Here is a 16439-nt window from a genome sequence, read left to right as displayed (position 1 = left end):
CTGTGAACTTTCCATACATCCCTGAGATGGCTGTTTGTGGTGTTCCCTGTGTCCATAAGGGAGGATTCCTTATTTCCTTTACCCTTTTCCATTTTATACTTATTTTTCTTACAGATTCTGTTTCATAAATTATATTTGGTTTGAACTTAATGTAGTGCTCACTAGGCCAGGGAAGTAGGAGAGAGCACCCCAGAGTGGGGACACCCTAGCCCCTGTCCTAAGTGACCACGACAAGATTGGCGGTTCAGCCTCCCAGGAATCTCGGGCCTAGCCTTGTCAGGGTTCCGAGGATTCTGCCGCACAGGAGAGCAGAAGGGGAGCCCTCAAAGTCAGGCAGGGCTCTGGGTAAAGGTAGTGGGAGAGAGGACACAGATCCTTTCACTAGCCAATTCCACTGGGATATTGCAGGAGCCAGGCAAGCTCCCCACAATAGCGGGACCATTCCCCCACTTACACTTGGTTTGGGGATAGTTACAACATCTAGGTAAGGCATTTTACCCTGACAGACAAGACCTCTCCACCCTAACTCCATAATACTGTAGTTCCTGTGACTATTAAATAGCAGTGTTTTCATGTTTGCTTTTTAAAGGCTTCCACAAAAAACATGTTCAATACTTAAATGCTCCCTTCTAGTGTGGGGACCCAAATGCACCAGCACTTGGCTAGTGCATGGGAATCAAAGCAAGCTGACTTGAAATGCACTATAAAGGAGAAACTGATCAGCCTGCTTTCCTTGTCCAAATGGAGTAGAAACCCTGAGAAAATGCAGTGACTAAAACCCCCACCATTGCTTACAAAGATTTTTTTAATGCAATTTAAATTAATGAGCTGTGCTGATGGCAGCAAATCGCACCAGAGAGTTCATGAGCAGGCTGCTGATGCACTGCTCATGTCCACAGACAGGAGGCTACAGCACACATGAAATGTGTGTGCCCTGCTGCTGGTATTTTAAACTGCAGAATTATTTGTTTACAGACCGCCTGTTACTGATCAGGGACTTTTAAAAAACTCTGTAGTTCACCTTAAACATTCCTTGGCATGTGCTATGTCCATGTTAGATTTGAAGCTAACATAAGAGCACTCACTCATGTCTGACTACCAACTTCTGCTACCTCTCAGCTGTATGTACTATCACTCACTGGGACCTCTCACAGGGAAGTTTTCCCACCTGAGAGTAGAATGAGCTCTCTTTTCCTTTAGTATCTTTGCCTGGTGTTCATGCCAATGCCTTTGGTAAAGCCTGCATTCTCTTCTTAGGGTTTGTGTTTGTTTACATTGTTTTGTATTTGTATGTGTTGTTATACATGAAGATTTGGCACATGAACAAAATAAAACAGCGTAGGATGTGCAGTGATTTGCAAAGTGCTATACCTAATAACTAATTATTCTCTACTTCCTAATGAGAACTTTATGCCTCACACAGTGAAAACACCACATGTGGCCCTCAACTTGTGGACATCACCCTCACCTAGCTCATAGGCAATGCTTTCCTGTGCTGTAATCAGTGTTCTTCCCCAGAAGCCTATGTCACTTTCACGGCACCCTCTGACCCTCTTTGATCTGCCCTATGTCCCACAATGGGACTTCAGATTTAGGACTCAGTCCTGATATTGCAGTGTGGCCCTCAGGGGATGGCTTCCTTTGTCCTGCAAAACAACATTTGGCTGTAATGCCAGGCTGCAAAGACACGAATGGGAGCCAGAGAGTGGCTAGTATCCTCAGTGTCCTGGCTAACAATTCCCATCTCATCAGAACCTGTTTGCATGGCTCTGTGGAGTATGTGCCCAGTCACTGCTCTTCCAACCTCTAACTCCTTATGATAGGAAAAATTTTAGCCACCTCATATAGGCACTACATAAAATCAAAATATTTTCTATAGTAAGAACTGTAAGCGGATCATATATATTTTGATATAATATTAGTGTGGATTCATTATCAGCAGAATCAATGGAGTAGAGTAGATAATTGATCTGCTCTGTGAGTTTCACACCCCATCTGCAGCATAACAAATGAAAGCCCTTATTTATTGGCTGCTCCATTATATTCAGAGATCCCATCAAATTAAATTATGTGTCCTCCTCCCCACCCCCAAGCATACTAGCAAAGAGATGCCAATTTCTAAAAATACCTAAAAGCTTTTTTGTCCTACAGCCATTTCTCATTTGGGCTAGTGGCACAGAAACCAGTTGAAGTTATTTAATACATCACAATAGATAACATAAATAATAAGGTCCCTATAGGCTACTAAAGCCAGAACATGTGGTTGTAAACAACCATAACCTGCAACAGTCACAGCTAATGGGAACTAGGGCAGTGGGGAAAAAAAGGATGTTTCCACAGAACAGGGGCTTTCTAGCCTTTATGTATCAGGTTGATTTTGTAAAAATCTTCTTCTAGACTGTTCTCCTCTAACAACACACTGATCATCCCATTGACTGGTTCTTGAATATCTGGCCTCTTTGCTGCCTCTTAGCAAGCCCAGTGGAGAAGTTTTCACAGAGACTCATGTGGGGAGGGCAGAAGTGGTCTTGTAGCTTTTGGATCCTGGAACTTTGAGGATGTCTGGTGTTTGGCTCTGTAACAGACTCAGATTAGGCCCTCTGCGGAGAGTAAGGTATTTCATGAACTCCCTAACAACTCTGATCTCCTGGCACCAGGAACAGTGTTGGTGAGTAATGAAGGAAGCCACTGCAAAGCCTTGGTCTCAAAGATAGCGGCTGTAATTTGTGGTATGACGGGGAAGTATGAGAAAAAGCCATTCCTGGAAGATTCGCACTCCCATAACCTTAAAAAGTCCACCACTTTGGGCTTCCACTGCTTTGTGCGGCACAGAAAATCATTTTGCTGGATCCAGTCCCACAGCATGCCATCCGCAGCGAAGAAGCCATCACACAGAGCTGCCTGTTCTTATCTTGCCACATTTTGACATCTCCCTAAATAATTAAGCAACTCCTGTTTTGCATGTGGAATGGTGTGTGCTTGTCAGAATGGTTATAAAAATCCCAAGTAGCTCTTCAAAGTACTCTTAAATAATAAGATGAAATCAGTTTCTGAGGATAATATTACCTAGGCCTGGTCTACACTATGATTTTAGGTCGAATTTAGCAGCGTTACCTCGATTTAAGCCTGGACCCGTCCACACGACGAAGCCCTTTTTTTCAACTTAAAGGGCTCTTTAAATCAATTTCTTTACTCCACCTCCGATGAGGGGATTAGCGCTGAAATTGGCCTTTCCGGGTTGAATCTGGGTAGCGTGAATGCAATTCAACAGTATTGGCCTCCGGGAGCTATCCCAGAGTGCTCCATTGTGACCGCTCTGGACAGCACTCTCAACTCAGATGCACTGGCCAGGTAGACAGGAAAAGGCCTGCGAAATTTTGAATTTCATTTCCTGTTTGCCCAGCGTGGAGAGCAAGGTGACTACGCAGAGCTCATCAGCACAGGTAACCATGATGGAGTCCCAGGATCGCAAAAGAGCTCCAGCATAGACCGAACGGGAGGTACGGGATCTGCTCGCCCTATGGGGAGACGAATCCGTGCTAGCTGAACTCCGTTGCAGTAAATGAAATGCCAAAACATTAGAAAAAGTCTCAAAGGGCATGAAGGACAGAGGCCATAACAGGGACACACAGCAATGCCACGTGAAAATTAAGGAGCTAAGGGAAGCCTACCACAAAACCAGAGAGGCAAATGGAAGGTCCGGGGCTGAGCCGCAGACATGCCGCTTCTACGCTGAGCTACATGCCATGCTAGGGGGTGCAGCCACCACTACCCCAACCCGGTGCTTTGACTCCGTCAATGGAGAATCACACAACACGGAAGCGGGTTTTGGGGACAAGGAAGATGATGATGAAGACATTGATAGCTCACAGCAAGGAAGCGGAGAAACCGGTTTCTCCAACAGCCAGGATATGTTTTTCACCCTGGACCTGGAGCCAGTAACCCCCGAACCCACCCAAGGTGTGCTCCCAGACCTTGAGGGTGGACAAGGGACCTCTGGTGAGTGTACCTTTGTAGATATTACACATGGTTTAAAAGCATGTTTAATGATTAATTTGCCCTGGCATTCGCGGCCAGTACCGCTACTGGAAAAGTCTGTTAACGTGTATGGGGATGGAGCGGAAATCCTCCAGGGACATCTCCAGAAAGCTCTCCTGGATATACTGCCAAAGCCTTTGCAAAAGGTTTCTGGAGAGGGCTGCCTTATTCCATCTGCCATGGTAGGACACTTTACCACACCAGGCCAGTAGCACGTAGTCTGGAATCATTGCATAACAAAGCATGGCAGCGTATGGTCCTGGTGTTTGCTGGCATGCAGATAACATCCATTCCTTATCTCTCTTTGTTATCCTCAGGAGAGTGATATCATTCATGGTCACCTGGTTGAAATAGGGTGATTTTATTAAGGGGACATTCAGAGGTGCCCGTTCCTGCTCGGCTGAACTGAAATGTTCCCCGCTGTTAGCCATGCGGTGGGGGGAGGGTGAAGTGATCATCCCAGAGAAGTGCGGGGGGGGGGGGGGGAGGGACGCGCGCGGTTTAGTTGGGTTTGTGCTGCACATTAACCCGGAAACCGCAGCCCCTCCTTTTAAATTGCCAACCCATTTTAAATAGCCAACCCAACGGCCGCTTGGTATGGGAAATGAGGGCGCTGCTGTTTGAAACCATTCCCACATGTTATGAAGGTTAAAGAAGCCAAAAGACTGTGGCTTACCATGACTGCCTGCAAACCGAATTCTGTTGCCTGGAACTGCGTGCGTGATCTCTCACACCAAACCAGCAGGCCCTCAATATAAGAGGAAAAATGCAACCTTGTAACGAAAGCACATGTGCTGTGTAATGTGAACAGCAAGGTTTAATGTGAAAGAGTATACCCATTGTTCTCTAAAATGTGTCTTTTTAACTACCACCTCTCCCTTTTCCTCCACCAGCTGCAAATGTTTCTCCTTCGCAGAGGCTAGTGAAGATTAGAAGGCAAAAAAAGCGCACTCGGGATGACATGTTCTCGGAGCTCCAGATGTCCTCCCACGCTGACAGAGCACAGCAGAATGCGTGGAGGCAGACAATGTCAGAATGCAGAAAAGCACAATATGAATACAAGAAGAGGTGGTGGGCTGAATCGCAGGCTGAAGAGAGTAAGTGGCGGGCTGAAGAGGATAGGTGACGTCAGATTGCTGACAGAAGGCAAGAGTCGATGCTCCAACTGCTGGAGTATCAAACTGATATGCTCCAGCATATGGTTGAGCTGCAGGAAAGGCAGCAGGAGCACAGACCGCCGCTACAGCCCCTGTGTAACCAACAGACCTCCTCCCCAAGCTCCTCACCCAGATGCCCAAGAACGCGGTGGGGGGCCCTCTGGCCACCCAGTCACTCTACCCCAGAGGATTGCCCAAGCAACAGAAGGCTGGCCTTCAATAAGTTTTAAAGTGCAGTGTGTCCTTGTCCTTCCCTCCTCCCCCACCCCACCCGGCGCTTCCCTCCTCTCCCACCCCTCCCGAGCTACCTTGGCAGTTATCCCCCTATTTGTGTGATGAATTAATAAAGAATGCATGAATGTGAAGTAACAATGACTTTATTGCCTCTGCAAGTGGTGATCAAAGGGGGGAGGGAAGGGTGGCTAGCTTACAGGGAAGCAGAGTGAACCAAGGGGGGGGGGGGTTCATCAAGGAGAAACAAACAGAACTTTCACACCGTAGCCTGGCCAGTCATGGAACTGGTTTTTAATGCTTCTCTGATGCGCCCTGTGCCCTGCTGTGCTCTTCTAACCGCCCTGGTGTCTGGCTGCGCGTAATTAGCGGCCAGGCAATTTGCCTCAACCTCCCACCCCGCCATAAATGTCTCCCCCTTACTCTCACAGATATTGTGGAGCGCACAGCAAGCAGTAATAACAATGGGACTATTGGTTTTGCTGAGGTCTATCTGAGTCAGTAAACTGCACCAGCGCGCTTTTAAACATCCAAACGCACATTCTACCACCATTCTGCACTTGCTCAGCCTATAGTTGAACAGGTCCTGACTACTGTCCAGGCTGCCTGTGTATGGCTTCATGAGTCATGGCATTAAGGGGTAGGCTGAGTCCCCAAGGACATCTATAGGCATTTCAACATCCCCAGTGGTTATTTTCTGGTCCGGGAAGAAAGTCCCTTCCTGGAGCTTTTGAAACAGACCAGAGTTCCTGAAGACGCGAGCGTCATGTACCTTTCCTGGCCATCCCATGTTGATGTTAGTGAAACGTCCCTTGTGATCCACCAGTGCTTGCAGCAGCATTGAAAAGTACCCCTTGCGGTTTATGTACTCGCTGGCTTGGTATTCTGGTGCCAAGATAGGGATATGCGTTCCGTCTATCGCCCCACCACAGTTAGGAATTCCCATTGCAGCAAAGCCATCCACTATGACCTGCACATTTCCCAGAGTCACTACCCTTGATATCAGTAGCTCTTTGATTGCGTTGGCTACTTGGATCACAGCAGCCCCCACAGTAGATTTGCCCACTCCAAATTGATTCCCGACTGACCGGTAGCTGTCTGGCGTTGCAAGCTTCCACAGGGCTATTGCCACTTGCTTGTGAACTGTGAGGGCTGCTCTCATCTTGGTATTCTGGCGCTTCAGGGCAGGGGAAAGCAAGTCAAAGTTCCAGGAAAGTGCCCTTACGCATGCAAAAGTTTCACAGCCACTGGGAATCGTCCCACACCTGCAACACTATTCGGTCCCACCAGTCTGTGCTTGTTTCCTGGGCTCAGAATTGGCGTTCCATGGCATGAACCTGCCCCATTAACACCATGATTTGCACATTGCTTTGTGAGAAGTCTATGTCCATGTCTATTTCCTCTTCACTCTCGTCACCGCGCTGCCATCACCTACTCGCCTGGTTTTGCTTTGGCAGGTTCTGGCTCTGCATATACTCCAGGATAATGTGCATGGTGTTTAAAGTGCTCATAATTGCCACGGTGATCTGAGCGGGCTCCATGATCCCAGTGCTATGGCATCTGGGCTGAAAAAAGGCACGAAACGATTGTCTGCCGTTGCTTTCACGGCAGGGAGGGAGGGAGTGGGGGCCTGACGACATGTACCCAGAATCACCCGCATTGGGATCTCAACCCAGAATTCCAATGGGTAGCGGAGATTGCGGGAACTGTGGGATAGCTACCCATAGGGCAACGCTCCGGAAGTCGACACTAGCCTCGGTACTGTGGACGCAGTCTGCCGACTTAATGCACTTAGAGCATTGTGTGTGTGTGTGGGGGGGGGGGGGACACAATCTACCTTATAAAAACGATTTCTAAACAACCGACTTCTATAAATTCAACCTAATTTCATAGTGTAGACATACCCCTAGTTTTTATTTGTACACTGCAGGAATAAGACAGTCTGGGTAGCAAGTGGGGCCACTCCACACTGGATTAATAGAACAGTACCAATGCTAGGAATGAGCAGTGTGACAACATATGCTTTGTGTATCAATAAAACTAGACTAAAATCTGCATGTACAATTTAAAAGTCTATCCCACCTGGATGATAAATAACATTTGACAGATACAGCTCCCTTCATCTCAAAGGCTTGCAAAGAAAGGGCTTTTCAGACTGAGAGGATAATTGTCCCTCCACTATAATTCAGTTCTCTTGGAGGTGCAACCCAGCAGCCATTCTTACGTTAGACTCAGGGCCGGCTCCACGCACCAGCCGACCAAGCACATGCTTGGGGTGGCACCTTGTAAGGGGCGGCTAATCTTAGGGTGGTGGTGGGCGCTCGGGGGGTTGGGATTTTTTTGGTTCGGCGGAGCGGCGGTCGAGGTTTTTGTTGTTATTGTTTCAGCTGGGTGGTGCTCGGGGGGGGGGGTGTTTCAGCAGTGCAGCACTGGGGGGGGGGAGGTGTTTCGGCAGTGCGGTGCTGGGAGGGGTGTTTTGGTGGCACGGCGTGGCGCTCGGGGGGAGGGTGTTACGGTGGGGCAGCGCTCTTTTTTTTTTTTTTGCTTGGGGTGGCAAAAAAGTTAGAGCCGGCCCTGGTTAGACTTGTGTGCCTTGGAGGAGATTAGCATGCTCCCTCTCAACCCTTTAAGAGGTGTGGGAAGGCTGATCTATTTTTACTAAAATTAAGTTTATTTCTACAAAGTTACTGAGTGCTATTTTAATTGTGTGGCCTCTGCAGCCATCTAAATCTAGTGATCCAGCACCTGTAATCACCAAGAAGCTCAGAATCTCTGCTTTCTAAAGACACCAAGCTTGAGCTAACATTCCAAGAGGCTGCAGAGATGTAAGAGTTACAGGAAGTTACTGAAAGCTTTTTTAATCCACAAAACCTTCATAACCTTTCTTAAATCCCTCCCTAGGATCCCAGAATAACACCCCTGCCCTCTAGTGATGGTGCTGCGAAGGCAAGACTGCTGCAGTGATCATGGCATGTTGGGAAATGGATGCAGAGTTAGAGTTGGGAGGGCACGGAACAAGTGAACTTAAAGAGAGAGTGGGATGGAAGGGAGGACCTGAGATTGCTATGGTAGTAAAACCAAGCAGAAAATGTGGGGAAGTTTGTGGGCTTTGTTATATGGACACTCCCCTTGATATGTGTGTGTGTGTGTGTGTGTGTGTGTGTGTGTGTGTGTTTGGTAAAGGTCGGAACCCACAATGTAGGGGTTTATTTAAATTAATGATTGTCAGTCCATCCAATTTTAGAAGTGTAACTGGGTGAGTGGGGGGAACCATAATAAGCTATAGCTGTTGGAAAGTAGCTAAACTCATAGCTGACTACAGCTGGAAAAGCCACCTGCAAAAGGCAATGTTAGAATAGATGCCAGTTGCAGATTTCTCTGTCTCCCACTTTAAGTCTCACAAGATCTAAGAGGACTGTTAGTTTCAATCCAGCTTGGAAACTTCAATATCTCAGGTTTCAGAGTAGCAGCCGTGTTAGTCTGTATCCGCAAAAAGAAGAACAGGAGTACTTGTGGCACCTTAGAGACTAACAAATTTATTAGAGCATAAGCTTTCGTGGACTACAGCCCACATCCGAAGAAGTGGGCTGTAGTCCACGAAAGCTTATGCTCTAATAAATTTGTTAGTCTCTAAGGTGCCACAAGTACTCCTGTTCTTCTTTTTTCAATATCTCAGTCCAATATATGGAGATACACCTATCTTATAGAACTGGAAGGGACCCTGAAAGGTCATTGAGTCCAGCCCCCTGCCTTCACTAGCAGGACCAAGTACTGATTTTGCCCCAGATCCTTAAGTGGCCCCCTCAAAGATTGAACTCACAACCCTGAGTTTAGCAGGCCAATGCTCAAACCACTGAGCTCTCCCTCCCCCCTTGACTTCATCAGGTCACTTTCCTTTCATTAGAAAAAACAAATTGGAAACAATTTTTATATGAAAACTAGAAATAAAATAACTACATTAAATCACTTTATAATTTGGAAGATCCCAGTCATCTATAACCAGCAGTACTTGGTGGTACGGCAGTTTTGTGGCTGTTTTTTGGTGTTTTTAATTTCCCAAATTATAAATTGTTATTTAAACAGTCAGCACACAGCTAAGTGTAGCTAAAAAATCCAGAGTTTCATATATTTAAAAAAAATAATTAACATTTTCCTCCCTAATGCAGTACCTGACCTCTGGAACGCTGGGGCTACATCTTACATCAGACATTTGGTTCTTAGTTAGTTTAGAGAAGAATTACCTCAGTCAATCACTTCTACTCAAAAGATGACAGCATGTGAAAGTGAAAGAGAGAAAGTTATACGGTCAGACTTGGAAAGAAAATAGACTCCAGCACATAAAAAGACAAACAATGAAACACCAGCTAACACTTGTGCAAACATGTACATTCACACTGAGAGTAGGGCTGGTGTACATGCAGAAGTAATGGGTGTCTATTTCAGCCCAGTAGTCCTCAGGAACTCACACAGATCCGACCTACCACTATGGTAGTGGAAACTTAACAGTCCCTCTCTGGCAGCGTAGGGCCTTGCGTGTTACAATGTTATCATTGTGCAGGTTTCTCTGTCTCCTTAGGAGAAAAGATTTTCCAGGACTTGAGGATTCTCTTGCCTTTGCCTCCCGCACTAGGCAAATATCCTGAGACTAATGTGCCAAATTCATAACAAGTTTGGAGTGACAGACTGACTGCTTGATGGGTAGCTTTGGGTGATTAACATACAGCCTGTCTTCAAAAATGGACTGGGAGGCATTCCTTTAAATTAGGGCTGTCGATTAATCGCAGTTAACTCACGCGATTAACTCAAACAAATTAATCACAGTTTTAATCGCACTGTTAAATAGAATACCAAATGAAATTTATTAATTATTTTTGGGTGTTTTTCTACATTTTCAAATATATTGATTTCAATTACAACACAGAATACAAAGTGTACAGTGCTCACTTTATATTATTATTTTATTACAAATATTTGCACAGTAAAAAGATAAACAAAAGACATAGTATTTTTTAATTCACCTCATACAAGTACTGTAGTGCAATCTCTTTATCGTGAAAGTGAAGCTTACAAATGTAGATTTATTTTTGTAACATAACTGCACTCAAAAACAAAATGCAAAACTTTAGAGCCTACAAGTCCACTCAGTCCTACTCTCATTCAGACAATTGCTAAGACAAACAAGTTTGTTTACATTTACGGAAGATAATGCTGTCCACTTCTTATTTACAGTGTCACCAGAAATTGAGAACAGACGTTCACATGGGACTTTTGTAGCTGGCATTGCAAGGTATTTACATGCCAGATATGCTAAACATTCATATGGCCCTTCATGCTTCGGCCGCCATTCCAGAGGACATGCTTTCATGCTGATGACGCTTGTTAAAAAAAATAATGCGTTAATTAAATTTGTGACTGAACCCCTGGGGGAGAATTGTATGTCTCCGGCTCTATTTTACCCACATTCTGCCATATATTTCATGTTATAGTAGTCTCAGATGATGATTCGGCAAATGTTCATTTTAAGAACACTTTCACTGCAGATTTGATAAAACACAAAGAAGGTACCAATGTGAGATTTCTAAAGATAGCTACACTTGGCCCAAGGTTTAAGAATCTGAAGTGCCTTCCAAAATCTAAGAGAGATGAGGTGTGGAGAATGCTTTCAGAAGTCTTAAAAGAGCAACACTCCAATGTGGAAACTACAGAACCTGAACCACCAAAAAAGAAAATCAACCTTCTGCTGGTGGCATTTGACTCAGATAATGAAAATGAACATGCGTCGGTCCGCACCGCTTTGGATTATTATCGAGCAGAACCCATCATTAGCATGGAAGCATGTCCTCTGGAATGGTGGTTGAAGCATGAAGGCACATATGAATCTTCCACGCATCTGGCATGTAAATATCTTGCGACGCCGGCTACAACAGTGCCATGAGAACACTTTGTTCTCACTTTCAGGTAACACTGTGAACAAGAAGCGGGCAGCATTATCTCCTGCAAATGTAAACAAACTTGTTTGACTGAGCGATTGGCTGAACAAGAAGTAGGACTGAGTGGACTTGTAGGCTCTAAAGTTTTAGATTGTTTTATTTTTGAATGCAGTTATTTTTTGTACATAATTCTACATTTGTAAATTCAACTTTCATGATAAAGAGATTGCACTACAGTACTTGTATGAGGTGAACTGAAAAATACTATTTCTTTTTTACAACGGAAATATTTGTAATAAAAAATAAATATGAAGTGAGCATTGTACACTTTGTATTCTGTTTTATCATTGAAATCAATATATTTGAAAATGTAGAAAACATCCAAAAATATTTAAATAAATGTTATTGTATTATTGTTTAACAATGCGATTAATCACGATTAATTTTTTAAATTGTGATTAAATTTTTTTAATCGCTTGACAGCCCTACTTTAAATTCAAGCTCCTGTACTGTCTATTCACTGCACAGAATGCATTAATGTGATCCTTCCCCATCACACATCCACCCCAAACCCACCTGTACAATGAGAGAAAGAAAAGCCAGATCCACAGCAAGAAGTCAGCTCAGTACAGCCCCGGAGTGAGGCATTTGTCCTACTGATGCAGTGTAATATTACAAAATATGATCAAGTCCAGCAAAGTGCCCTAAGAGCGATCTGTTTTTCCAACAGACATAGGTAAATATGCTCGATGATCAAAACACCAGATTCCTGATTTATGGAAATTAGTTTTGTACAGAGCTGCTGACATGCCTCACTGCAGTTGCCACCAGTTCTGTCTACAGGAAGCATCCCATACTCTGCCCACAAAGCATCTCATGCTCTGTAGGACTGTACACTTTCGCATAAGGCACTAGCAGCTTCTCATCCTTCACTATTGGTAAAACAAACACATCAGAGGCATTTCAAACACCCTTCTTCACCTTTCCTAATATCCAGAGGCTGTATTCTGACCTTGGACTGCTGCTTTTGCATTGCCAGGTGTGCTGTGGCTAATTTCAAAACTCCTATATATTAAAAGTGGAAAAGAACATAAATGTATATTCTACGTTCTTACCATTGCCCATTGCCTGGCTTTGATCCTCATTTGATTATAGCTACGCTCTTCAGCATACAGTGCACTCATGAATGAGCCAATGGAAGTTCCTCCAATCATATCAACTGGGATGCCTGCTTCGATCAGTGCCCTGATAATTCCCACCTGGGAGCACCCCCTGTGTCAGAAGAAAAAAAACAAAACAAAAAAACACTATCAGACAAGCAGAATTGTTAAAGGAAAATTCAAACTATTACCCTTTAAGGGAAAAGAGTCAGGAAAGCACATGTTTTGTGCGGTTTCAGAGTAGCAGCCGTGTTAGTCTGTATCCGCAAAAAGAACAGGAGTACTTGTGGCACCAAACCATCTGTGACACTATATGAAGCACAGAAATTAGAAATGAAAAAGGCACCAATCTGTCCATCCTCTCACCAGTGTAGAATTGTTCTCTACATTTTCAAGTGCTTTGCCCAGTCTAGTTTTAAATATCCTAGTGATAAAGTGAGTGCCATTTCCTTGGGAGACTCTTTTACCATCTATAAATCTCAGTTGTACAAACTTTCATCCCATTCCTGTCACTGCCCCTTGGATCACTTTACACAAATCCTCTCCCTCCTCGCTACACATCCTACACGTACTTCAAACAGCTACACGTATTTAATTCTTTCCATCTAAGGCCATGTCTACACTTAAACTGCTCCAGCAGCAGCTATGCCACTGGAGCACTTCAGCTTAGACACTCACTACAGCAACAGGAGAGGTTTCTCTGTCGGCGTAGTTAATCAGCCTCTCCAAGAGGCAGTAGCTAAGTCAATGGAAACATTCTTTATTGACCTAGTGCAGTTTACACTGGGCGTTGGGTCGGCTTAACTACGTTGCTCCGGGGGGTGGATTTTTCACACCCGAGTGACGTAGCTGAGTCAACATAATTTCTTAGTGTAGACCTGGCCTACCTTAATCTCCCCGAATGCTGGAATGCTTTGAGGCAGTCTCATCTCATTTACACTGGTGAAAATGGCTTTATTGGAGTCACTGTAGAGATACACTGTTGTAAACAAGGGCAGTATCCGACCCTTTTATTGCTCCTCTCTGAATTCTCCTCCCTACTCATCCATCACTACACCTTCTTGCCCGGGACTAAGCAGAGTATTCTAGCGATGGTCTCACCACTGCCAGAGAATCCTATCAGTTTTAAAACTCTAAATGGTGGCTGCCTTCAAGACTTGTTCCCTGCACCTGGTACTGATGAGTCTCCACGCTCACACACCTGCCCTGCACTTCAACCTCATGTCTGAAGTCAGCAACTTGCTTTTGCCAACGTTGCTTTTGACAAGCAGAAGGTCCTGCAGTGTGGAACTTGCTATCTGCTTAAATCCACAGCCTTTGTGGATTTTCTAAAATATGTTAATGAAGTATTTTAAAGCTTGTCTTTCTCAAAGGTTGTTTTTAGAAAGACCAGTACTGGCCCTAGGTCTATCTTCTTTCCTTTAACCGCTCTGATTTTCCCTGTATAATCAGATACCCTCGTTCATGTGTGTATGTATTGTGACAAAGTTCCTCCTCTATCTTGGTGGGTCCTGCACTTATTGGCGGATTTTCTTGCCTCAGAGATTCACCATGTGGGTTGGGGAAGAACCCACAGTCCAGGTCAATTAGGACATTTGGGGGGAACCCGGGCCCGCTCTCTACTCTGGGTTCCAACCCAGGGCCCTGTGGACTGCAGCTGTCTATAGTACCTCCTGTAACAGCTGCATGACAGCTACAACTCCCTGGGCTACTTCCCCACGGCCTCCTCCAAACACCTTCCTTATTCTCACCACAGGACCTTCCCCCTGGTGTCTGATAACGCTTGTGCTCCTCAGTCCTCCAGCAGCTCTCACTCTCAGCTCCTTGTGCCTCTTACTCCCAGCTCCTCACACTCACACCACAAACCGAAGTGAGCTCCTTTTTAAAACCCAGGTGCCCTGATTAGCCTGCCTTAATTGATTCTAGAAGCTTCTTCTTAATTGGCTCCAGGTGTCCTAACTAGCCTGCCTGCCTTAACTGGTTCTAGCAGGTTCCTGATTACTCTAGTACAGCCCCTGCTCTGGTCACTCAGGGAACAGAAAACTACTCATTCAGTGACCAGTAAATTTGCCCTCTACCAGACTCCTGTACCCCACTGGTCTGGGTCTGTCACAATATGAAGAGGGTGGGATTTGATTTTGTTTTTATCACTCTGGATTTGTTTTTATTCTGTTGTATGGCTCCCTGAGCCTCCTGGGTCCATATAAATAACATTAGTATTATTTCTATGAGGTAATATCTTTTACTGGACCATTACCTCACCTAACTTTTCTCTCTAATATCCTGGGACAAACACAGCTACAACAACACTGCATACATATTATTTCTATGGACAAGCTACATCACCCATATGCCTTGTAATGACGGAGGACCCCCACCCCAAACAAAATGAACAGGATTTCCCTTTACACAGAGGTTATACATTTAGTTAGCTACCCCAGCAGTGAAAGGGTCAGAGGCATCCCTTCTGAAGCAAGGGCCTGTAAAAGAGAGTGGTGAGTATGGTTTTGTTGCTTTGAAGGGACTGTGTATAGACACTCATGCTGAACTATGCTTTTTTCACAAGAGACTGACCAGATGATGCTTCCGATTCCCAACCCCCCAGAGTGAAAGGTCTGAATGCAGGTTTGCTATTTAATTTAAAATTAAAAATACCTCATGAAACTTTTCAACAGCTAGTCAGAGCTGGATCTTCAAAACCTACAGTCCACATAAGCCAGGGCAGCCTGCCAAAGCAAGCTGCATGCAGAAGGAGGCAGTCAGCCAAGCAGCACGTGTTCTGTTCGCTAACAGCTAGCAGTTACCCTGTATATCCAGAGTAGGCCATCTGCATATTATGACAGAATAGTCAAAATTCAAGTCAGGAGCAAGACCTTCAGCTAGCTAACAACAACACGATGAAAGAAAGTGCAGGGCAGGACAGCAGTCACTGCACACCTCTTGTGGGATCAGGCAGTTTCACATGGGATCCTTATTTGTTTCATGGCGACACCAACAAATACAACATACCCATTGTGGAGGGACACAGGTAACTTGAGCCAGCACTGCACATACCACAAGCAGCAGAGGTATGCACTACATTAGGAATGCATTAGGAAAGCCTTGTTCCCCTAACTGCCAGAGGGCTGAGCACCCATTACTCCCATCAAGGTCAGTGGGAGTGATGAAATCAGGCCAGCACTACTTTAGATAGATCTGGGGGGTGAGCTATGTTGCAGAAAGGACCATACAGCTCTCAGACAGCTGTCCTTAACGTCAAAGCCATTGGTATGGGCATACTTCAATAGTGCTTTCCCTCGGTTATATCTTACACTTGCCCCTCAGCACATGCAGGACTCTGGGTATCAAATAAAAGCTCTTTCCTTCTCGCTCCACCTCTCCCCTACATGTTAAGCTACTGCTGGATTATTCCAAAGGGCATCCCTAAGGAATTCCTCTGGTTGAGAGGAAATGGGTCTAAATGGTTAGTGCAAAGAACCCAGGAGTAAGACTCCTGGATTCCGTTTTCAGCTCTCATCCTAACTAGCTGTCTGTCTTGAACAAGTCAAGTGATTAACCATTCTGGGCTTCAGTTTCCCTGAAGAGGGGGCGCAGTCCTCTCAGGGTCAATGCTTGCAAAGTGCTTGAGGGATCTCAAATAAATGGTGTTACATGCTGCAAGTGCAAAGTATTATTTGTCCCCCTAGCGATAATTACAAAGAGGTTACACTCTTATTTTCTGGGAAGAAGCATGGTGTGAGGGGGGGATAAAGGTATGTTCTCAGTATTCTCAGGACAAGCCTTTCTCACCCCAAAACATACCACCTCAGCCACTGGCTTCAAATTTGGAGTTTCACGTATGGGGGCGGGGGGAATCAACGTGGAGCTAACTTTGCCTTTCTGGCAGAAGGTCTTGCAGAAAAATTCCTGGTCACAAATTTCTT

At 45.1% G+C, this 16439-nt stretch overlaps 1 protein-coding gene across 15 annotated transcripts in view; it reads right to left on the bottom strand.

Moving 5' to 3' along the window:
* PNPLA7 (patatin like phospholipase domain containing 7) overlaps positions 1-16439 on the bottom strand; it is a 420470-nt gene that overhangs the window by 68008 nt on the left and 336023 nt on the right. For all 15 annotated transcript variants that reach the window (XR_010593664.1, XR_010593665.1, XR_010593663.1 and 12 more), the window contains one exon: positions 12472-12628. Coding sequence is in view for 12 of the 15 variants with exons in the window: in XM_065572470.1 (XP_065428542.1) it covers positions 12472-12628 (157 nt within the window). In the remaining 3 variants the exon portion in view is untranslated. The remainder of the gene's footprint in view (positions 1-12471; positions 12629-16439) is intronic.

Source organism: Chrysemys picta, chromosome 18 (assembly GCF_011386835.1).
Source record: "Chrysemys picta bellii isolate R12L10 chromosome 18, ASM1138683v2, whole genome shotgun sequence".
Classification (NCBI taxonomy): domain Eukaryota; kingdom Metazoa; phylum Chordata; order Testudines; family Emydidae; genus Chrysemys; species Chrysemys picta.
The sequence above is the reverse complement of the archived record's forward strand: the minus strand, read 5'-3'. Positions and strand labels throughout refer to the sequence as shown.